Raw genomic sequence first — 23,794 nt, 5'->3', positions numbered from 1 at the left:
CATATTTAGTTTGTTGCATTATCTCTGCTGTTTACATGACTTAATGCTATTCTGGGGTTATTTAGAGTCAGAGTTGAGATCATATTGGTATGATAAAATGTAGGTGGCATGGTGGTTAGCACTGTCACCTCACAGTATAAAGGCTGATGGGGGCCTTTCTGTGTGGAGTTTGCATGTTCTCCCCGTGTCTGCATGGGGATGCTCTGGTTTCCCCCAAAGAAATGCAGGTTAGGTTAATTGGTGGCTCTAAATTGACCGTAGGTGTGAATGTGAGTGTGAATGGTTGTTTGTCTCTGTGTCAGCCCTGTGATGATCTGGCAACTAGTCCAGGGTGTACCCCGCCTCTCACCCATAGTCAGCTGGGATAGGATCCAGCTTGCCTGCAACCCTGCACATGATAAGCAGCTACAGATAATGGATGGATGATAAAATGTACTGCATCCCTTTGGTATGCGGTTTATTGTGTATTTCAATTGTTTTTCTTGTTATATTGACCAAGTTGATCAGACCGAGCACACAGTGTGGAGTAGAATTTGCTGTGTAGAGTATAGTGTATACCCTACAGTTTATTGTCTTGACCTGATATGAATCAGCACTGTGCCATTCCACTGCAGCATCCAGTGCCTGCAGTATCAGGAGAGAGGCAGTGTCTCATTTCAGAGAGAGAGAGAGAGAGGTGGTGGTTGTCAGTACTATAAATATCAAATTGCTGCTGATGCACTGAGGGTTGCATAAACATTTTGTATAAGATGGCAGTATAACTGCTGTGTATTAGCTGAAAAAGAGGAGCAGTGATTTTTCAGCCCTGTTCCTTTTACTTCATCCCTCCTCCCTCCCCCCTCACCAGCTGCATCCCTCTGCAGTCTTTGTACTGTGTGTGTTTGACTGCTCCATATTCAGTATCAACGAAACTGGTCTAAACACATTCTTTCATCACCTCCACAAAATAATCTCATATTTGCAAACTCTTTGCAAACACAGTTACCACAACACCATTCATACGAAATGTGAAGAGTTCAGGATGGGGTTAACATCTGTACCTACTCTTACAGCTTTACTGTTATGAAAACACACACTGCTTCCGCTCATTTGTCAATTTGACTTTGAGGCTTGAAATTAGGCTGTCCTGTGACATAGGCCTTTGCACCATGTGTGCTATATGTATGTCTTTTCCCTTCCTGCTAGCCCACTTTCATCCTGAGAGGGGATGTGTTACCATAGTAACAAGCTGACTCACATGTCGGCTGTACCATTATGTCACAGGCCACAGGGGGGCAGTGAGAGGCTCAAAGCCATGTGTAAAGGTCTAAAGGGAAGGAAGTGGGTCTGTGGAAGATGAAATACCCCTGGAGTTAATATTGCATTCCAGTGGCCTCAGGGTCGAACCTAATATGAGGGGGAAGGGAGTGTGTGAGAAAGAGAGATGGAGGACCAAATATTCAATTTTTTTCTGTATTTGCCTTGTTCTCTCACAGTTATGAAATCCAAACACTTTAGATCATAAACACTCATCGAAAAGGTACAACCCAAAGGTTTGTGAATTAACCTTAAACAAAGTGCTTCCTTATCATAATGCCAATACTACTTGTGTGTGTGAATACAAATGCATCACATGTGTGCATTATGGATATTGTAGATTCTCTCTCTCTCTCTCTCTCTCTCTCTCTCTTTCTCTCTCTCTCTGGTATATAATTTTTTTATGTGTACTGTAACATCAGAATTGTTTTGTTATATTTAAAATTACATTTCTGGTCACATGTCATGTCTCCACAAACATTTGGCTAACATGAGGATTAAAATCAGTTTGTTTTATAATTTTGCACAGGATAGGTAAGTATGAGTTGGATCCCAAACATGTCTGAGATGTTCTTAATTCTAACTTGGCTCCTTCATGTTCAATCTCTTTTTCATGCTGCCGTCTTGCCTGTGCTGCTGTGGCCGCCTGTCCTGTTCCTGCTTTATTCTGGGCCCCTGTGTCTGACTCAATAAAGGTAAGAAATAATGTTATTTTGAAGCTTTAAGACATGCATATCTTCGTAATTAGTCTATTAAAATCATACTATGAACTACACCAGTACTGGGATGTTTATGGCTGTTCTGAAAATTGAGTGGTAATAATATGTAGCTGGAAGGCTAGGGTGCTCCTTCAGTCATTTCTTTTTGGGTCTTTTGTGACTTTTGGAGATTTTGAAGCTTTAACATTAAAGCAGCTTGTATGTCATAAAGTGTGTGAAGAGTTACCAACTACATATTTTATTCATTTATAGAGAACTGATACATGAACTTCAAGATTTCTATTGAAGTCATCTTCAATAGTTTTCTAAATAACCAATCTCAGGAATGTGACAGATGTTGCTTAAATGACCGTTTCATCACAATCCTGGTAACAGAACATTATAATAAAACCACAATACTCATTTAACACTTCAGCAATAAACAGCTATCTCTTTGGGAGAAAGTGCTTTCATGCAACATTTACACTTTTGTGCAGAAGTTTGACAGCCGTTTCTGATATTCTCAGCTGATACTCATTTCCATGTCTTTATATATGAAATGTTTAAGTAGGGGCGGCACGGTGGTGTAGTGGTTAGTGCTGTCGCCTCACAGCAAGAAGGTCCGGGTTCGAGCCCCGTGGCCGGCGAGGGCCTTTCTGTGTGGAGTTTGCATGTTGTCCGTGTGGGTTTCCTCCGGGTGCTCCGGTTTCCCCCACAGTCCAAAGACATGCAGGTTAGGTTAACTGGTGACTCTAAATTGACTGTAGGTGTGAATGGTTGTCTGTGTCTATGTGTCAGCCCTGTGATGACCTGGAGACTTGTCCAGGGTGTACCCCGCCTTTCGCCCGTAGTCAGCTGGGATAGGCTCCAGCTTGCCTGCGACCCTGTAGAGCAGGATAAAGTGGCTAGAGATAGAGATGAGATGAGATGTTTAAGTAGATTATTTTATGTGATTATACTCAACATGCATTCATTCATTCATTCATTCATTCATTCATTCAAATTAGGTTTGAATGTTTGTTTGGACATGGGGTCATGGTGGAGCTGGAACACTAGGCACAAGGTGGGAATACACCTTGGATTGGATGCCAGCCTATCACAGGGCAACACACACACACAGTCACATCTAGGGATAATTCCTAGGGGAGAACATGCTAACCTCCACACAGATGTTACCCCACTCTCAGGATTGAAGTGGGAGCGCTTGATCTTGTGTGCAGTTCAATTACATTTTTTCCTTTGCATTATCCAGTTTGTAAGGAAGTCAGGGTCAGATTGTCGGGTCAACAGTGATATGTGCTCTTGGAACAGCTGAGTGTTAAGGGGCTTACTTAAAAATTCAATAGTGGTATCTTAGCATTCCTGGGATTTAAACTCTCTCCCTTCTGAGCACTAAGTTATCATCTAGAAAGATGTCAACAGTAGCAATTTCCATATTCCGTATCATTTTGTGTCGTGTGTTGTGAGCATCATTGCTAAGTTATGCTACTGGACATATGTTGCTGTCATGAGTAATGGCATTTTTTGATGGTGTTCTGGGGAATAGTGAACTGAATCAGTTCTGAGTGGAAATTTCGTATGCGTTTTGGGTTTGTTTACTTACTTACTTACTTACTTACTTACTTACTTACTTACTTTTTTATTAAAAAAAAACTTGGTTTGTTTGCTCGGCTGTTGATGGAGGAGAGTAAGCCAGGCCTCCGCTCTGAGTGGCGCTGTTCGGGCTCGTGGTGCTGAAAGTCTTCCATTCTTTCTCCCCAGCTCCTGCTCTTTGGCGCTGCCTTTATTCCCCTTTTAATTAATTATTTAATTTATTTATTTGTAAATTAAAGAGTAAGAGTTCCTGTGTATATGAATCTGGACGTGTTTTTTTCCTTTAGGTATTTTTATGATCCTGCATACAGTTTAGGCGTTCGCTTTTTAATGCACATGCTCGCACAGCAAGCAAAGAGCTCTCTTCGTGTGTGTGTGTGTGTGTGTGTGTGTGTGTGCGCACGTGATGCGCCGCGCCCTGGTGCTGCAGTGCACTCGGTCTGACTCGTGCACATTCAGAGGACCGTGTTGTTTGTGTGGTTCACCACAAGGCGGCACTAAACAAACATGATCCACCACCACGTACTATTAGACTTGTGGAATAATAATAATCCATCCATCCATCATCTGTAGCCGCTTATCCTGTCCTACAGGGTCGCAGGCGAGCTGGAGCCTATCCCAGCTGACTACGGGCGAAAGGCGGGGTACACCCTGGACAAGTCGCCAGGTCATCACAGGGCTGACACATAGACACAGACAACCATTCACACTCACATTCACACCTACGGTCAATTTAGAGTCACCAGTTAACCTAACCTGCATGTCTTTGGACTGTGGGGGAAACCGGAGCACCCGGAGGAAACCCACGCGGACACGGGGAGAACATGCAAACTCTGCACAGAAAGGCCCTCGCCGGCCACAGGGTTCAAACCTGGACCTTCTTGCTGTGAGGCAACAGTGCTAACCACGACGCCACCTGAATAATAATAATAATAATAATAATAATAATTATTATTATTATTATTATTATTATTATGTGTTGTGCCCTGGATGCAAAAGACTGATATCACATCCAGGGTATATTCCCAATTCAAGTTTGGTGTTCCCAAGATAGGCTCTAGGGCCATCACAACACAGATTAGTATAAAATACTTACTGAATATGAATGAAATATATATTATAAATAATAATTAATTATTACGTATAGAGCCAATACTCAAATCTGTCTGACGTGTGCTGTGCAACAAGAATACCACGAAATTTGATGATTAGCTTTATATTTTGTGTGTGTGTGTGTGTGTGTGTGTGCACAATATATATGTGTGTGTATGCATGTATGTATGTATGTATGTATGTATGTATGTATGTATGTATGTATGTATGTATGTATATGGACACGAGTGTTTTACTGGGAAATACATCACTCGTATTTTTCATATGAGCTACATCCGGGACATGGAGAAACAAAACCTTGACATAAATCTCTATATATCACTCGCGAGGAAATCAATGAATTGTTTGGATAAATTTGGGTACTTTTTGTTTGTGAATGTGTCGATTTAATAAAAAGAACATCACACATCGGCTTGAAGATATGAAGTTTATCTTCTCGTGTTGAAAATCTCGGATTTTTCATACGAAATACATCACAGACCTGAGTGACATATTATTATTATTATTATTATTATTATTATTATTATTAATAATAATATTATTATTATTATTATACATACACATTTGATGGAACAATTATAGATTTTACAAAAAGTTAAGAACAGGGCGATAACTTACCAATATCAAATGCTGATTCTGACTGAATGTAATTCAACGTTCTGTCAATACAATGTACATGTACAAAGTAAAAGTTCTAACAATAAAAATGGTACAAGTCCAAAAAGCCTGAACAACAACCCAACTTATATACAAGCTATATACAGGTTGACAGTTCAAGTTCAAAGTTACTTTTGGTCATATTTCATTGTTACATTGCAGTTGTTCAAAGCAAAAGGGCTGTGCTGAGTGAAGTCCACGTGTGAAGTCCTCTTGTAAAAGTCTCTGTCACTTTTCCTCACCTCCAATATTTCCGCTATTGCTCTCTTTTCCAGTTTTTGCGATGTCCATTGGTCTGTTTTTCTCTTGTAAATATGTGTGAAGAATATCCAGTGAAGTTTTGGTAGCCTTTCGGGAGTTCAGCACATCCTTCTCTTTAAATCTTCCGCTTTTAATGAAGCAAACCTCGCGGCCATGTTTGTGTACAAACTGTCAATCACTCACTAGTGCAGAAGTTTTACATCTCCAACATGTCTCTTTTCCAGCTTTTCAATGTCCTTTGGTATGTTTTTCTCTTGTAAATATCTCATCTCATCCAATGACCTTAATTTATTTTCATTTATATAGAAGTTTTTCTCTATTTCTTTTCTCTGTTTATCTGTAATGATGCTGCTGGAATCTTAATTTCCCTGAGGGAACCCTCCCAAAGGGATCAATAAAGTTTTATCTAATCTAATTTAATTTAAATCTTTTGGTAGCCTTTCAGGTGTTCAGCACGTCTTTCACTTTCAAAATTCTCTCTAAATCTTTGGCTTTTAATGAATCAAACTTTGCAGCCATGTTTATGTCCAAACTGTCAAACACTCACTAGTGCAGAAGTTTTATGTCTCCGACATGTCTCTTTTCCAGTTTTTCAATGTCCGTTGGTATGTTTTTCTCTTGTAAATATGAGTAAAGAACATATAATGAAGTTTTGGTAGCCGTTCGGGTGTTCAGCGCATCTTTAGTTTCAATTTTCAGTTTATTTATTTAGTGCTTAAACCTAGCACTGATTTAACCCCATCTTCTCTCTTTCCTGCCTGACAAAGAAACGATTGTGCACATGCGCAGCAGAAAAGTTTTGTCATTGGATCTTCACATCAGCTCCGAAGTGTGACGCCGTGTTGTCTTGACAACATGCAATATTATAACAAAATTGCACACTCATTCTCCATTGGGGAGAGTGACATAATACATGGAGGATAAGAGATATGATAACAATATTGCATGCCATCAATAAACCCACTAGAAGGGAATAGAATACATGTTTTTATTCCATGGAAAAAGTGGCCCGTATATATAATAATTCCCAATATTTCACTCCAATGATGTCACTCTCAGTGTTTTCCCACTGACTGGATACGCGGTGTCAAAATAGCAAACCAGTTCAGAATTGAAATTCTTTTGATTAACTTGTGCATTTTTTGTGGCTGTATCTATATAATATAAAGAGCATTACATGGTGGTGTGAATATATGAAGTTTATCTTCTCATGTTGAAAATATTTTCACTCATTTACGTCACTCACTTGTGAACATGTTCACCACTCAAAGATAAACTTCATATCTTCGCGCAACCATGCAATATCCTGTGTGTATATATAATGAAGTGTGTGTGCTACCCCTGGGCCAAATTATCCACCATCATGCTTTGAATTTTCATTGCTATACAGATGATATGTAGATTTACATCAGCTGCAGGCCTTCGACATCTGCCCCGCCCCCTCCTTAAAGCTGTGGATGAATACTAACTTTTTAAAATGTAATACTGGTAAAACTGATCTTCTGATTAGTATTAAATCAATAGCCTCTTCCTATAGTAGTTTTAATCTGGTCAGTGATGGCACTGTCATTAAACTTCACCCAGTCAGTAACCTTGGTGTTATCTTGGCATTATTCCCAAACTGTGGAATTCTCTCGCTCAGTGACTTTGGAATTGTACATCAGTTCCCCAATTCAAGACTCATCTCAAATCCTATCTCTTCTCTCTCTGCTATTCCTGTTGTCCTGAACACTGACTGTTCTATATTTTTCAATGCTTTGAACGAGTCTGTTATCTTTATTTAAATGTACCATAAATGATCATTTTGTGTTTTCCTTTCCCATGTCTCCTATCTGTTGTGTTTTTTCTGGCTGATTTGTTTACCGGGCAGCACGCTGGTGTAGTGGTTAGCGCTGTCGCCTCACAGCAAGAAGGTCCGGGTTCGAGCCCCGTGGCCGGCGAGGGCCTTTCTGTGCGGAGTTTGCATGTTCTCCCCGTGTCCGTGTGGGTTTCCTCCAGGTGCTCCGGTTTCCCCCACAGTCCAAAGACATGCAGGTTAGGTTAACTGGTGACTCTAAATTGACCGTAGGTGTGAGTGTGAATGGTTGTCTGTGTCTATGTGTCAGCCCTGTGATGACCTGGTGACTTGTCCAGGGTGTACCCTGCCTTTCGCCCGTAGTCAGCTGGGATAGGCTCCAGCTTGCCTGTGACCCTGTAGAACAGGATAAAGCAGCTAGAGATAATGAGATGAGATGAGATTTGTTTACCTTTCTGTAGTGCCATTACTCTGTAAAGCATCCTTGGTTTGGTGAAAGGTGCTATATAAATGAAACTTGTTGTTGTGGTGTGTGCACAGTATATTCATGGATCATATTTATTTACTCACTTTTTAAGTGATAAACAATCAGATAAATGTATGCTTCAAATGAAACACTGTTTTATAAATATGACAAAAAATATTCATGAAGTAAATGAATATGTTTAGTATGAATCATCATAAGGGTGGCACGGCGGTGAAGTAGTTAGCACTGTCACATCATAGCAAAAAGGTTCTGGGTTCAAAACTTATAGCCAACTGGTGCCTTTCTGTGCAGAGTTTGCATGTTCTTTCCTGCATGGCTTTCCTCCAGATGCTCTGGTTTCCTCTTACTGTCCAAAGACAAGCGGATTAGGATAACCCACTCCTCTAAATTGCCCAGATGTGTGAATGTGAGTGTGAATGGTTGTATATCTCTGTGTTAGCCCTGAGATAAATTGATGACCTGCCCAGGTGAACTGAGAGGTGTGGCACAGAGGTGACTTTTACCCCATTTTTTGCCTGAAGTCACCTGGAATTGATTCCCTGTGACTCTGATGGATAAGCAGGATATCTAATGGATGGATGAATCATCATATCATCATAAATTTGTATACATTGATTGTTTTTTTAACTCAGGGACAAACATGAAGTAATGCAAGCGCTCTCTACTTTGTTAACAATCCGTATTAATTATTAATGCTCAAGTTGACTGTTGTTACTCCTATTGGATTACACAGTGATGCCTCTACACCAACAGAAATCTACGTAGTAAATGCTATGGAAGTATTATTTATATCAGCTTCAGCATCAGCTAGTAAAAAAGTATTTTTTAAAAAATGAAAAGACTATATCAGATGATTTCATAGCATAAAGTGCATAAATGAGTTTTATAAGGGTTCTCTGCATCATCAACTAAATACATTATACAGTGGTGCTTGAAAGTTTGTGAATCCTTTAAAATTTTCTATATTTCTGCATAAATATGATCTAAAACATCATCAGATTTTCGCACAAGTCCTAAAAGTGTATTTATTTTACTATGTGACTCTTCTCGCACAATAATTTATAATGTGCAGTACTTTATAAGGGACTCTCTCTGTGCAATACCTCACTCCATAATGTGAAACACAACACATTCACCTCACCTCAGGACTGTGCACCTTACACACAGCACACACACCTCAAGTCTGTGCACCTACCTTACCTTGCAATACTTCATAAATGTGTAATATTTTATTTTATAATGTGACTCTCTCGTGCAATAATTTATATGTGCAATGAGCAATACCTCACTCCATAATGTGTAACACAACACCTACACTTCAGGACTGTGCACCTTACCCCCCTGTAACACTCCCCCCCTTTTTTTTCTTCCCCCCCCCTCACTCAACACGCTGTTTTGCACTGTTATTGGAGATGCTTTAATCTCATTGTACATGTGTATAGTGACAATAAAGGCATTCTATTCTATGCTAAAAGTAGATAAAGAAAACCCAGTTTAACAAATGAGACAAAAATATTATACTTGGTCATTTATTTATTGAGGAAAATGATTCAATATTACATATCTGTGAGTGGCAGAAGTATGTGAACCTATGCATTCAGTATCTGGTGTGACCCCCTTGTGCAGCAATAACTGCAACTAAACATTTCCTGTAACTGTTGATCAGTCCTGCACACCAACTTGCAGGAATTTTAGCCCATTCCTCCATACAGAACAGCTTCAACTCTGGGATGTTGGTGGGTTTCCTTACATGAACTGCTCACTTTAGGTGCTTCCACAACATTTTGATTGGATTAAGGTCAGGACTTTGACTTGGCCATTCCAAAACATTAACTTTATTCTTCTTTAACCATTCTTTAGTAGAACGACTTGTGTGCTTAGGGTCGTTGTCTTGCTGCATGACCCACTTTCTCTTGAGATTCAGTTCATGGACAGATGGCCTGACATTTTCCTTTAGAATTCGCTGGTATAATTCAGAATTCATTGTCCCATCAATGATGGCAAGCCGTCCTGGCCCAGATGCAGAAAAACAGGCCCAAACCATGATACTACCACCACCATGTTTCACAGATGGGATAAGGTTCTTATGCTGAAATGCAGTGTTCTCCTTTCTCCAAACATAATGCTTCTCATTTAAACCAAAAAGTTCTATTTTGGTCTCATCCGTCCACAAAACATTTTTCCAATAGCCTTCTGGCTTGTCCACGTGATTTTTAGCAAACTGCAGATGAGCAGCAATGTTCTTTTTGGAGAGCAGTGGCTTTCTCCTTGCAACCCTGCCATGCACACCATTGTTGTTCAGTGTTCTCCTGATGGTGGACTCATGAACATTAGCCAATGTGAGAAAGGCCTTCAGTTGCTTAGAAGTTACCCTGGGGTCCTTTGTGACCTCGCCGACTATTACACGCCTTGCTCTTGGAGTGGTCTTTGTTGGTCGACCACTCCTGGGGAGGGTAACAATGGTCTTGAATTTTCTCAATTTGTACACAATCTGTCTGACTGTGGATTGGTGGAGTCCAAACTCTGATGAGCATCAACAATGCTTTTTCTGAGGTCCTCAGAAATCTCTTTTGTTTGTGCCGTGATACACTTCCACAAACATGTGTTGTGAAGATCAGACTTTGATAGATCACTGCTCTTTAAGTAAAGCAGGGTGCCCACTCACACCTGATTGTCATCCCATTGATTGAAATCACCTGACTCTAATTTTGCCTTCAAATTAACTGCAAATCCTAGAGGTTCACATACTTTTGCCACTCACAGATAATGTAATATTGGATCATTTTCCTCAATAAATAAATGACCAAGTATAATATTTTTATCTCATTTGTTTAACTGGGTTCTCTTTATCTACTTTTAGGGCTTGTGTGAAAATCTGATGATGTTTTAGGTCATATTTATGCAGAAATATAGAAAATTCTAAAGGGTTCACAAATTTTCAAGCACCACTGTATACATTATGGTGTGTGTGTCAGTAGAGTATGGAAATGTAACACAGTATTTTATCTTTTACTTCAAATACACATATTGACATCTTTTTCTGATTAATGTAGATAATGTTAGATGGAAGAGAAATATTTTCTGAGTTGGCTGTCAGAATGAGGCATCTATTTTTTTGGAGTACAGCGAAAGCACAGAGGGGGTTCTGCTTAATAGATTGAATCTTTATAGGACACTATTGTTGTATATCTTGCTATAGGCTTTATAAAGGCTTCTGCATGAATCTGACCGACATATTTAGAATGATAAACCGTTGATCGTGTCTGAAGCTGTAAGGAATATTTCAGTGTGGATTTAAAATAAAATCACTTGGATGTGAGAATATACAGATGGAGAGACAGCTGTATGTGTTGATTGTGTACTTCCTGTACTAGCTTTATCAAGTATTCTATAATATAGCAGTGAATTATTTCTGAAGATTTTATTTCTGAAGGATGGACATTTTAAATCCATCGAGACTACTGTATATGAAGCTCCTTGAATGATGCCATAATGGGTTAAAGGTTTTATACAGGCCTCCTTGGCCTATTACTGATATGATCACAGAAATAATAGTACCAAACTGTACCTTTCCTTGTCCCTTGGAATGGGACAAAATACCATCAAGGGTCCATTTCCTGCACATTTAGGATTTTTTTTTAATCTGGCGAAGTGCAAGTGGTGCACCTTTAATTAGCTTTTACATATAATATATTAAGGCCTAATTCTTCTCTTCTTCTTCTTCTTCTTAGTGTTCTGCCTTTGTGCAGGTCCTCCTACAGGTTTGACAGCCTCCATCCTTCTCTATCCTCCACCATCCTTTTTCATTCTCCATACAGTCTTCCTCCTCCCAAGTTGCCCATTAATGTAGCTCTTCTTCTTCCTCTTCCCCTTTTCCTTCCCTTCTACTTTCCCTTCTATTACCGTCCGATATAATACATGTCCCCTCTCAATACATGTCCTTTCTCCTATCTTTTGGTGTTTTCAGCTCTCTTTCAACTCAAATTTAGTGTAGTATGCTCTCATTTTTTTAATCTCCCATGTGATCCTTAACATTCTCCTCCATAACCACATTTCCAATACATCTAGCATATCTTCTTCTTTCTTCTTTAGTGTCTATGTCTCTGATCCATATAAGGCAACAGTCCAGACCACGCACTTCATAAGTCTGATTCTTAATTCTTTTGGTCAACTTTAAGAAAGGAACAAGAGGGTGTTAACATCTAAAAGTTTACCAAAGGTCCAGTTATGAACCTTAAAACATCCATCCATACATAAATCCCACCACTGTGCTGTGGGCGGCATGGTGGTGTAGTGGTTAGCACGGTCGCCTCACCGTTCAAACCCAGCGGCCGGCAAGGGCCTTTCTGTGTGGAGTTTGCATGTTCTCCCCGTGTCTGTGTGGGTTTCCTCCGGGTGCTCCGATTTCCCCCACAATCCAAAGACATGTGGTTAGGTTAATATGGGATGGCCTTGGGCTGAGGTGCCCTTGAGTGAGGCACCGAACTCCCAACTGCTCCCTGGGTGCTGTTAGCATGGCTGCCCACTGCTCTAGGTATGTATGTGTGCTCATTGCTCATGTGTGTGTTCGCTGCTTCAGATGGGTTAAATGCAGAGAGGAAATTTCACAAGTGTGTGATGAATAAAGTTGTGCTTTCTTTCTTTTCTTTATCTGTAACCGCTTATCCTGTACGGGGTCATGGGCAAGCTGGAGCCTATCCCAGCTGACTATAGGCAAGAGGCAGGGTACACCCTGAACAAGTCACCAGGTCATCACAGGGCTGACACATACAACCATTCACACCTACGGTCAATTTAGAGTCACCAGTTAACCTAACCTGCATGTCTTTGGGGGAAACCAGAGCAAACCCACACAGACACGGGGAGAACATGCAAACTCCACACAGAAAGGCCCTCGTCAGCCGCTGGGCTTGAACCCAGAACTTTCTTGCTGTGAGGCGACAGTGCTAACCACTACACCACCATGCCGCTGAACCTTAAAACATTATACCTATATTCTGTATATGTTTACACGCAAAAGCTACATATTAAAGGGACAAAGCATGTACTGTTAATGGTACCATCCCCATCAAGGAAAAGTACAGTTTAGCACCCTTTTTCTGAGAGTCGAGGTATTAATAAAACTTTCATGACTAGAAACCTTTACAGATGTTTTGTATAGGTTTATGTTTGGTAATGGAAACACCTTCCAAGCTAAACTTGACCTCGTGAGAGCTTGGCTTCATGATTTCTAAATGAACATTTGTAGAAAGGAAAAAAAATCATAAAGAAAAGAAGATCATTGCCAAGTCTTTAAAATAAGGGGAAAAAAAGGAAAATGTTGAGCTGATCAAGAAACAGCGCCGTCCGGTGGCTGTGGAGTGGGTTATAACTCACCATGTTTTTGTGGCTTTCCTTCTATCAGTGCCATGAATGAATGAATGAATGAATGCCTTTATTCGCTCATAGAGATCTGAAAAGCACATCAAATATGATTAAAGTTCATTTTGCATACGATGAAGACAATGTATTTCCTGTGGGCTGAAGTTCAAACATACCGGTAGGATATCTGTTTATTCTTTGACTGAAGAAATACAAGAGAGTCACTGAGACACTGGATTCCTGCTCGGATTAAGGCACACTGAGTCTGTGCTGAAAAGTTTTGTGGCTCCGAGAAGTGTGTGTGTGTGTGTGTGTGTGTGTGTCCTTACTCTCAGCCAATCAGAAGTGGCCCTTTGTGGCCCAGGCTCCTCCTGGTGCGCGCCATGGAGGGGCCCAGTCAGCGCGCGGAGGTTGGAGAGACGGCAGGATGGAGTTTTGCGCATTTTCTTCTTTCCTTTTTTATTAATTTACCCAAACGTTTTCGGGTGCCATGGATTGTCTAAGTCGCTTAAGTTTCCTCCCTGTTAAACGGATTAAGTTTCGGACGGCATGCTAAGGATTAATAGCCTATTTGATGATAAATATGGTTTGATCACGAGACAAGTTGTGCCTGAGACCTGTGTGAGCTGATGATGGAGCGGAGACAGAGGGGCCGCTGCTCGGGATGGAGCGCGCTCTGGTTGGCCCTCTCCCTCTCCTCCCTGTCCTGCCTCTCCAGCGCGACAGCAGAGCTCCACTACTCCGTGGCTGAAGAGCAACAGCCGGGCTCTTTTGTCGGGAACATAGCGAAAGACTTGGGCCTCACGGTTCAGAAGATTAGTGAAAGGAACATGCTTATTATTTCGGATCCCAGCGCTCAGTATTTCGAGATAAACTCATTCAGCGGTGCCTTAGTCATTAAAGAGACAATCGACAGGGAGCGCCTGTGTGGGTTGAGTTTAACATGTTCGTTGCACCTTAAAATAGTTCTCCATAACCCGTTGGAGATGAAGCGTGTCGTTGTGGATATTGTTGATGTGAATGATAACTCTCCGCAGTTCCCGGCTTGGAACTCATCACTCGAGGTCTCGGAGGCGGCCGCGCCTGGAACCCGTTTCCGACTGGAGAGCGCGCGCGACCCTGATGTGGGCGTGAACTCTCTGCGGACTTACCGTCTCGAACCGAACGACTTCTTCGCGTTAAACGTCGAGACGAAGAGCGATGGCAGTAAGGTTCCCGAGCTTGTCCTGGAGAAGGCTCTAGATCGCGAGGCGCACGCCGGATTTCGCCTCCTGCTCACGGCGGTGGATGGCGGACAGCCAGAGAAATCCGGCACCACACTGTTGCTGATCACAGCCCTGGATGTGAACGATAACGCGCCCGTTTTTGATGAGCCAGTGAAACGGGTTAGTCTTTTGGAGAACTCTCCTCCTGGCACTATTGTGGCCAAATTAAACGCCACAGATCTAGACTCTGGAACGAACGGAGAAATATCTTTCTTATTTAGCAAATACACCCCAGAGAAGATCCTCCAGGTTTTCAGTGTGGATGCTAAAACTGGAGAACTCCTTGTCATTGGCGAGGTGGATTATGAACAGGCGAACGTGTATGACATCACAGTTCAGGCTCGGGACGGTGGAACTCCTGCCATGGAGGGTTCATGTCACATCAAAGTGGAAATTTCAGATGTGAACGATAACACGCCGGAAGTGACGTTTGCATCCCTGACCAGTACCATCAGCGAGGATGCACCAACAGGTACTGTCATCGCATTGATCAGCGTAAAGGACTTGGATTCAGGTAAAAATGGACAGATGACATTAAAAGTGTCTCCAGGGCTGCCGTTTAAACTGAAATCAGCTTTTGCGGAACACTACACCCTTGTTACGGACGGCCCTTTGGACAGAGAAACCGTCCCGGAGTACACTGTCATCGTGACAGTGACAGATGCCGGTTCTCCTCCACTGTCCTCGAAAAAGGCGCTTGTTGTTATTCTCTCAGATGTGAATGATAACAGTCCAGTGTTCTTACAGCCGTATTACTCTGTTGACATCCTGGAGAATAACGCCCCCAGTACCTCACTAGTGACAGTATCAGCCTCAGACCCGGACTTAGGGGAGAATGCCCGTCTCACCTACTCCCTCTTGCCGTCTACCGTCCATGGCAGCCCTGTGTCCTCTTACGTCTATATCAACCCAGAGAATGGCAATATCTTTACCATGCGTGCGTTGGATTATGAACAAATGAATGCATTTAAGATCGAAGTACAGGTGCAGGACAGTGGGGTCTCACCACGCAGCTCCAATGTCACCGTCCATGTCTTCGTCATCGACCAGAATGACAATCCACCCATCATCCTTTACCCTGCGAACTCTGGTGACTCTGGCCTCCAGTTGACCATGCCCCGCTCTGCCCCCATAGGCCATCTTGTGAATAAGATAGTTGGTTATGACCCCGACAGCGGGTACAACGCATGGCTGTTCTACAGCATCGCACCTGGTGAGGATGCAGAATTTTTCCACATTGGAGCGCACACAGGCGAGCTTCGGACTACAAAGAAACTAGCCGAGGTTGAGGCAGGCGGCCAAGAGCGCTCATCGTACAGCTTTGTGGTGATCGTGCAGGACAATGGACAGCCTAACCAGTCCACCAGTGCTTCTGTCACCATCAGCATAGAGGAGAAGAGTCCAGACACAGTCACAAACCTTCACAAAACATCTTCTCGTAAAACAGGCGGACTCCCGGACATAAGCCTGTACCTCATAATATCACTGGGCTGCGTGACTCTGGTCTTTCTTGTGACTGTTGTGGTGCTGCTGGTGCGGTGCCTTAGACACAAAGATGACCTAACGTGCTGCTACTCCAGGAAGGGCTTCCGTTCTCGCCATTCTTACCAGCAGCGTTCCCATAAGGACCTTCACCTGAAACTGAACACAGATGGGCCCATCCGGTACATGGAGGTGGTGGGGGGCCCTCAGGAACCTCACACACGCACATACAGGCCCTGCTACTCCACACTTTCCAGCAGAAGTGACTTTGTGTTTGTTAAGACTCCTCTACTGAGCCATAACAACACTTTAAACATGACCCTAACCCGGAAGCACTTATTGAACTCAGCCAATGAGGTGAGGGCTCAGCTTGGCACAGAAACTGACAACATTTAAGATGCTGAAAAGTTCTCGCTTGCTGTTGCCACAAGTGAGGCAGATTTCAAATCATGTTATCACACTGTAAAAAAAGAATAGTTGAGAATACTTGAAATTTCAAGGCAACAGTCTGCATTAAGAATTTTATGTTTTGCCAATGATGTGCCCATGATAATCCAAACTATGATAAAACTGTTATCTTTATTAAGAATTCTTAAGTCAATTTTCAATTCCTCATTCTGCCAACATAGATTTCTCTTTTTGCTGAACAGTGGCATTCACAGTAGTACAAAAAGGCAATTGAGGTTATCAGACTTTTTTGGGGGGCTTTTTTCACCTTTATTTGGATAGGACAGTGTAGAGACAGGAAATGAGCGGGAGAGAGGGATCGGGAAATGACCTCGGGTCGGAATCGAACCCAGGTCCCCGGATTTATGGTATGGCACCTTATCCACCTGAGCCACGACGCCATACCCACAACGTGGGTTTTAAAAACTTTATTTCAATATTGAAGTTTTGTAATTGTGTAGAACAATGAAAAAAGGCATGTATAGTTTAATGATAAATTGTGATAACCTCGGGGGCCTTGAAATTTCAAGTATTCTCAACTATTTTTTTTTATAGTGCATGTCAAAAAATCAACCTCTGAGGTTCTAAATTAACCTCAGATAGCTTTTCCCATGATCCCATGATATAGCTTGGTGAGGGACATGCTGCAGTCAGAGATTTTTTTTTAAGCATAATTAAGACAAGGAGTTGCAGCTTTTCTAGAAAGCCAGGATCAGAGCACCAAACAGAAATTGTAGGGATATTATAGAAGAAAGATAATGAGGCAAAGAGAAAGAGTGAACCTGTACCTAGATATGGAACAACTTGAGACATATTTGTCCCAAATTTTGTTAAGACATTCTGAAAAGTCAATATTCTGGTCAGAGAAAATGGACAAAAGGAAGAATAAATATGTTGAGAAAGGTTGTTGGAGATTAAAGAAAGGTCAAAATGGCTAGCAGGTGCCATAAAAGGACACGGCGGATAGAAATTAAGTTTGAGACAAGAAGGAAAGAGGGGGTGGCAAACAGAGACAGAGAGAAGGATGTAGTCCCGAGGTGTGTGTTGAGAAAGAAATTGGTGGCTGAAAACAGGATTCCAGAGGTCATCCGGTGACCCAGAACTTCCTGTTGGGATGAAGGTCAGTGACTGGTTCCATACCTTAAAATCATGTGACCTTCAGGAATGTGCGTGTGTTTCCCTTTGGGAAATCCCATAATGAATTTCCATAGTAACCAGGATTCAGACTACCCAAAGAACACTACAGACCACACAAAGAGCTTTCAATGTCGACATTCAGCTAAACTCAGTGTGTATAATAACATAGTAAATGTGTGTTTATTGTAAGTAGTAAATGCTGATACTGATGGGAGAGAAAGCATTTGAACAAAGAGCTCAACCTTGCTTTGTAATCATTATTTAAGTGTTTCTGCACTTTTATTTTTTTTCTCTGTTGAGCAAACGCTTTCATCAGACCATAATATTTGACTTCTTTTGCATTCAGAATATGATATGTGAGGTGAAAAGCTTTGGGGCCTGAGACTGATGTTATTTATACCTGCTGTATGTCGAAGCAAGACTTTGTTTAATCCCTTGTCTTTGTATCATGCTTTTAAAAGGGGATAGAGAGGAAGGTGAGACTAAAAAGGAGAGATTTCCTGTTCTTTCTCTCATTCTTTCTGTCCACCAGTATCTCCCTTGTGTGTTGTCTGTATGTCTTCTGGGAGTGCTTTTGGCCTTCAGGTCATGAAGAGACCATCTGGCTCCTCTGGCGTGGCACGTGCGATGTGTGTGTGAGTGTTTTGTGGGAGGGCATGTGAGCTGCAGTACTGACAGAAGGATGGGGCATTAGGTTATAGCTCAGAAATCCAGACAGAGATAGCGTTCAGCCGTGTGTGCATTTCTGGGAGATTTATGGAAGAGTTCTAATACTGCTGTTACTGACAGAAAAGGAAGAGGGGTTATTCCCCGGCCTGCTGTGTGTTTTTCCTCTCTTTGAGCCATTATCATGTAAAGAACAGCTTAGTTTTCCTTCCTTGCGCATTCATGTGCATCTTACATAGCCAATTGTCCTTTTCTCTGTTCCTGGCAGCCATTTCCTCTTTTTCCTCATCCTCACCATGTGTTTTCCTGCTGAGCTTCCTGCTCACTTAAGGCAGCCATTTTAGTGTCACCTCTGTTTAGTTGAAAGTGAACGTGTGTGTGTGTGTGTGTGTGTGTGTGTGTGTGTGTAGATGTAGTTCACTCCCATCTGTGAAGAATATCTCTTCTCATCTCTAGTTTCAATGCAGTGACAAAATGTTAAGCTCCAGCTGAACTTCAGAGTTTGATTTTTTTTTACACCATTTTGTTTGTGACTTTAGTGACCGTATTATTATTATTATTAGTAGTAGTAGTAGTAGTAGTATTACTTATCTGGTACATTTTATTTAACCCACAAAAAATTTAAGTCTTATTCAACAGATAAACACTTTTTTTGCACTGTTGGGGCAAGGGGATATATCGAAAAATCTTTTGTTAATCTCTTCAGATATCGCTTTTGTTTTTGTCCTACAGAGACCAGAAAGCTTATCACAGATGTGCAAGATGAAGTAGTTATGATTGGAGAGTTGTTATGGTTGTAAAGAGATGAACAAGTATGGTTGGAGAGTTAGGTGAAAGTAGTTAACACAGATGCATGATTGCATGATACCTCCTGATGGAAGGGCAACACCATACCAGTGCTATCCATCAAGGATAAGGGGCCGAAACTGGCTGGTACGGTATCCTCCTGATGATGTCACTAGTCAAATGCAGGAATGGAGCTGTTAGCTACGAAGCATCTCCTGTAGGTTTTTGTGGAACCCCCCCCATGAATATCCATCCATCCATTATCCGTAACCTCTTATCCTGTGCAGGGTCATGGGCAAGCTGGAGCCTACCCCAGCTGACTATACACCCTGGACAAGTCGCCAGATCATCATATTCACATAGAGACAAACAACCATTCACACTCACATTCAAACCTACGGTCAATTTAGAGCCACCATTTAACCTAACCTGCATGTCTTTGAACTGTGGGGGAAACCGGAGCACCCGGAGGAAACCCACGCAGACACGAGGAGAACATGCAAACTCCACACAGAAAGGCCCCCATCAGCCACTGGGCTCGAACCCAGAACCTTCTTGCTGCGAGGCGACAGTGCTAACCACTACACCACCATGCTGCCCTTCATGAGTATTATAGTTCAAAAATATCTTCCCTTCCAAGATAAAATGAGTAACATCACAGTGAGCAGAGTTTTGGCTTAGCTGAGCTGGAGTTCTTGAATTTTTAGTCACTTTTTCTCAGTGCAGTTTGCACTCGAATTGCTTCCAGCTGTTCAAGTCATGGATTAAAAACTCGCTCTGTTGATTACAGGAACATTACAGAGTTATTTTGTTTCTACATAATTGTTAGAAAAGCATCTGAAAACATTATTGTAACAGAACAGAATAGACCTTAATGATCCACTGCTGTGGACTTAGGTTTTAGGTGAGAGGAGTGTCCTCGCTGATGTAGAGAAAGAGACAAAGATTTGTCTTTCATGAGCTCAATAAGAGGATGTACGTGTATGCAGAGAAGCAGCTGTTTTCCATGCGTTCCCTCTGTAGAGCCTAGCCTTGGCGGGAAGCCTGAATATGTCTCCAGTTTCAGTGTAGTGGCATACAAAGTGTTAAGTTCCAGTTGAACTTCATGGCTGGATTTTTACGCCATCTTGTTCGTGGCCATACTATAGTGACCAGTACAGCAGTATTTAAGGGTGATCTTACCGATCTGGTATGTTTTATTTAACTCACAATACAGACAGACACACTTTTCTTCCTGAATATTATACTGCGGACAATATATTTCTGGCAAATTAAAAATGATGCACTCTGCCACCCCACTTTTTACCCCATGTCCCATGTGGGTCGTCTGGTTGCTGGCTGGGAGCTTTTACTCACTAAGCCACAGCTGTTGCATTAAACTCCCAGACCTCAATAAAACACTTCAGAGTCACGGTAGACCCAAGATAACTAAAAGCTATTATTTAGGTTAACCTCATGTTGGAAACTTTCTTCAGGTTGTGTTAAAACAGAGTGTTACTTTAATAGCATGTATGTCAGGAATGGGCCACGGCTGTTGGGCTGAAAGCGCGACCCATCAGTGGAGGACTAAATGTCGACATGTGTGTTCTTGTAAACATAGGTTGGTTATTGTGACTCCACAGATGTCTCATGTTATACAAAGTTAAATGTAGTTATTAGCGACTAAATATTTATTCACATTAAGAATTATTCCATGAAATTGAGTCATATATGAGCTGAGTAGGCTATAAGCCATATATGACGAGATTGAGTGGAATAATTATTTTATTATATCCACATTCACTGGATTTTGAGAAACAGATCATTTTCGTTTAAATTTTTTTGCAAATTCGATAAATAATAACTATACAAAACATCTGACAAAATAATTTCCACTTGCACAGACTTCTTAAAAACCTATCGATGGCTGCACAGTTTGACTTGTGTTGTTTTTTTGTAGAACGTGCCGTCTTGCTGGCGTGCCGAGGTATAGAATAGCTTTAGACATTTATTTAATTCTTCCTTGGACATTTCAGTTCTGTAATTTTCAAACATCTTTGAGCTTTTGAACCAGTCTAAAAAAAATTCAACAAATTTTAATGCTTAAAGATGAAGAATGTAAACAAACCGGCGAAATGATAGTAGCAATTTGTGAAAAATGCAATAATAATAATTCTTGAAAAATTAAAAAGAAAGGTATGCTCTTACCATCAAAGGTTTTCATTCCATATTTTGCTGTTTTTTTAATATTTTGGGGGGTTTTGTTTTCGAGTAGAGTTTTTATTTTGTCTTTGGTTGGTTCAGCAAAACGCTCCACCATTTTGTTTTTCTCTACTCATGGTATATGAGCTGATAGCCTAGTAGTAGAGTAGCCAATCAGAGCACGCGATTGCTCATATCCAGTGAATGTGGATATATATCAAAGTTGCCATATATTATCTGTCTAAGGCTGTCAAAATTAATTTAACAAATACTATTGGCATTTTCACATCTACACATTCAAAAGAAAAAAAATCAGCATGGAATTTTTTAGGATGCAAATATTTTACTCTTATTGTGTTGGAATGCACATTTTCAAAGCGTTTTGGCTAAACTGCTTTTGTGTTTGATGGGACTGAATAAATTCATTCAATTTTTTACATCCATACTTTCCACAGTTTTTTAAAGTATCAGTTTTATAGTTCAGTGCAAAAAAAAGCAAACTTTATAAATAGTCCATTTCAGTATTATTGCAGTCGATCTCTTTCTGTGGCTAAATTTTAAATTGTGTCATTATGTGCATTTCATGAGGTGCAGTAAATGGTTTCTAAGATGCCAGTGTGTTATTCCGTGTATACTTGCTTTCTGTACATATATAGTCAAAAGAAATCCGTTCAAGTTTCAGTTTAATAGTTTGTTGAATCTTTTGAATGTGTGTGTGTGTGTGTGTGTGTCTCAGATAGTGAGGAAAATCTAACTAAATATTTAGTCTGGCTAACGCGACTTCAAAGCTCTGCGAGCATTTGGTCTGGCAAAGATATTAAGCCCAACCGTTTCCCAAAGCGCGTGGTTGACCCGCCTCCCTGAAATGCCTCAGTTTGCTACTGGTCGAAGCCAGAAAAGGCTGTGACGAAGCTTAAACCAATCACATCACTCTTTCCTCTGACGTATGTGACGCGACGGAAACTGCTTGAGTAACAGGAAGAAGATAAATACCTCCAGGGCTGCTCTTTGCTCCGTTTTCAATGAGAACTTCCCGTTGAATGCTTTCAATACAGCATCTACCGCTGTGTCAAAGGCTTGCCGCTGCTCCATGTTCGTAATGTTTCTAGTGAATGAAGCGCTTCCAGCATAGATTCTGTAAACAATCTATGGCTTCCGGTCGCAGTTCTACTACGTCACTGCCTTGAACACGCCTCTACCCAGGGCCGTTGGAGATGCTCAAAGTTGATTGGCTCCCAATTTTTCGGGAGCTTGGAAGAGCCGTAGATAGCTTGCCTGGCCAGACTAAGCTCGCAACAGGCCCTCGTGTTGCGTCACGCTTAGGATGGGCGGGCCCAGGCTAACTAAATATTAGGAAGAAAGGAAACATCAACATTGATGATATTACCATTATGATATTACTGCTTCCTTGTGAAGTTCTTTTCTTCAGAAAAATATAAGCTAAGTAATTAAACGTTAAATATTTAAATACTAGTACGATATTTCACAGCCTCTGCTTTAAATCTCGCCTGTCTGTGGGTTTGACCATGACCTTGTCTGTGGCCTTGCAAGTGCACAGAACAGCTCTGACTCTGCACTATGATCAGCAGTGTTGGAATGTTGGACTTCTTGGTGGCCATTTTGAAAACAAAATTATTTCATACTTTATTATATATTCCTCCCATTTTCCTTTCCTGTTTTTCATCTGAAAGCTGAAAGGGAGAAGAAAGAGGAAACAGATAAGGAGATGGGAAAGACATGAATCAGAGAGAGACGGGAGAACAGAAAGGAATAAGAAGACTAAAGATGGAGAGAGACCAAGTGTAGTCGTGCAGTTTCTGTCTCACATGGTGGTTTGCTTTGGGTTTTTCCCCAGTCTCCATTTCTGTGCGCTTTCATTCTCCTCCAACTCCTGCTGTCTCACTCAGAGCGACTCAGACTACAGGTCAGAGTGTATACTGATGTGTGGGCTGCCTCTTTCTGCATACCTTTCTTCATTATAACCTTTAGTTTCGGCACACGCACAAACTGGTGTATACAAAGTGATTTAAACAGAGTTTGTCCTTCAGAGGAGGATCAGCAGCCCAGGTCATAGATGTTATTTTGTCCACATTTACAAAGACATAGGCTAGTTAGACCAAGAATATAAAGATTCTGTAGCTGCACTGGGCCTGTGACCTTTATGAAACCGCACCTGATTGTATTTCGTGCTTTAGTGAGTTGAGTTTTAGTGTAAAAGTCAACAGGGACGATGTCTACATTATACTTACGGTGTAGTTCTCATTGTGCTGAATTGGATTGCATGGAGCTGTGGGCAGTGCAGTGAAGCTTTTATTTAGGTTTTGGTTGGTATTGGTTTTGTTTGCGAGTTTGTGTGTGTGTGTGTGTGTGGTACTACATCATAGTTGCAATCTGATGCACGTGTTTAGGTATCTAGATATATGTGGATATACTTTCATTTGACAGCACAAGGCTTTAATAATTCAGTTGTTCATTCAACAGCTCACTCCACACCAATAAAAGAAGGAAAAGACAGAAAGAGTAAGGAAGAGAGGAGAAGATGAGCTTTAATTTATAATCTATAATCACC

At 41.4% G+C, this 23,794-nt stretch overlaps 1 protein-coding gene across 15 annotated transcripts in view; it reads left to right on the top strand.

Moving 5' to 3' along the window:
- LOC132882001 (protocadherin gamma-A10-like) overlaps nt 1–23,794 on the top strand; it is a 180,925-nt gene that overhangs the window by 124,612 nt on the left and 32,519 nt on the right. The window contains exon 1 of one of the 15 annotated variants that reach the window (XM_060915146.1): nt 13,672–16,365. The exons of the other annotated variants lie outside the window; for them this stretch is intronic. Coding sequence (XP_060771129.1) covers nt 13,891–16,365 — 2,475 coding nt within the window. The 5' untranslated portion in view covers nt 13,672–13,890. Of the gene's footprint in view, nt 1–13,671; nt 16,366–23,794 lie in introns of those variants that run through there. 15 annotated transcript variants of the gene reach the window in all.

This window comes from Neoarius graeffei, chromosome 2, assembly GCF_027579695.1.
Source record: "Neoarius graeffei isolate fNeoGra1 chromosome 2, fNeoGra1.pri, whole genome shotgun sequence".
NCBI classification, from domain to species: Eukaryota; Metazoa; Chordata; class Actinopteri; order Siluriformes; family Ariidae; genus Neoarius; species Neoarius graeffei.
The sequence above is the reverse complement of the archived record's forward strand: the minus strand, read 5'-3'. Positions and strand labels throughout refer to the sequence as shown.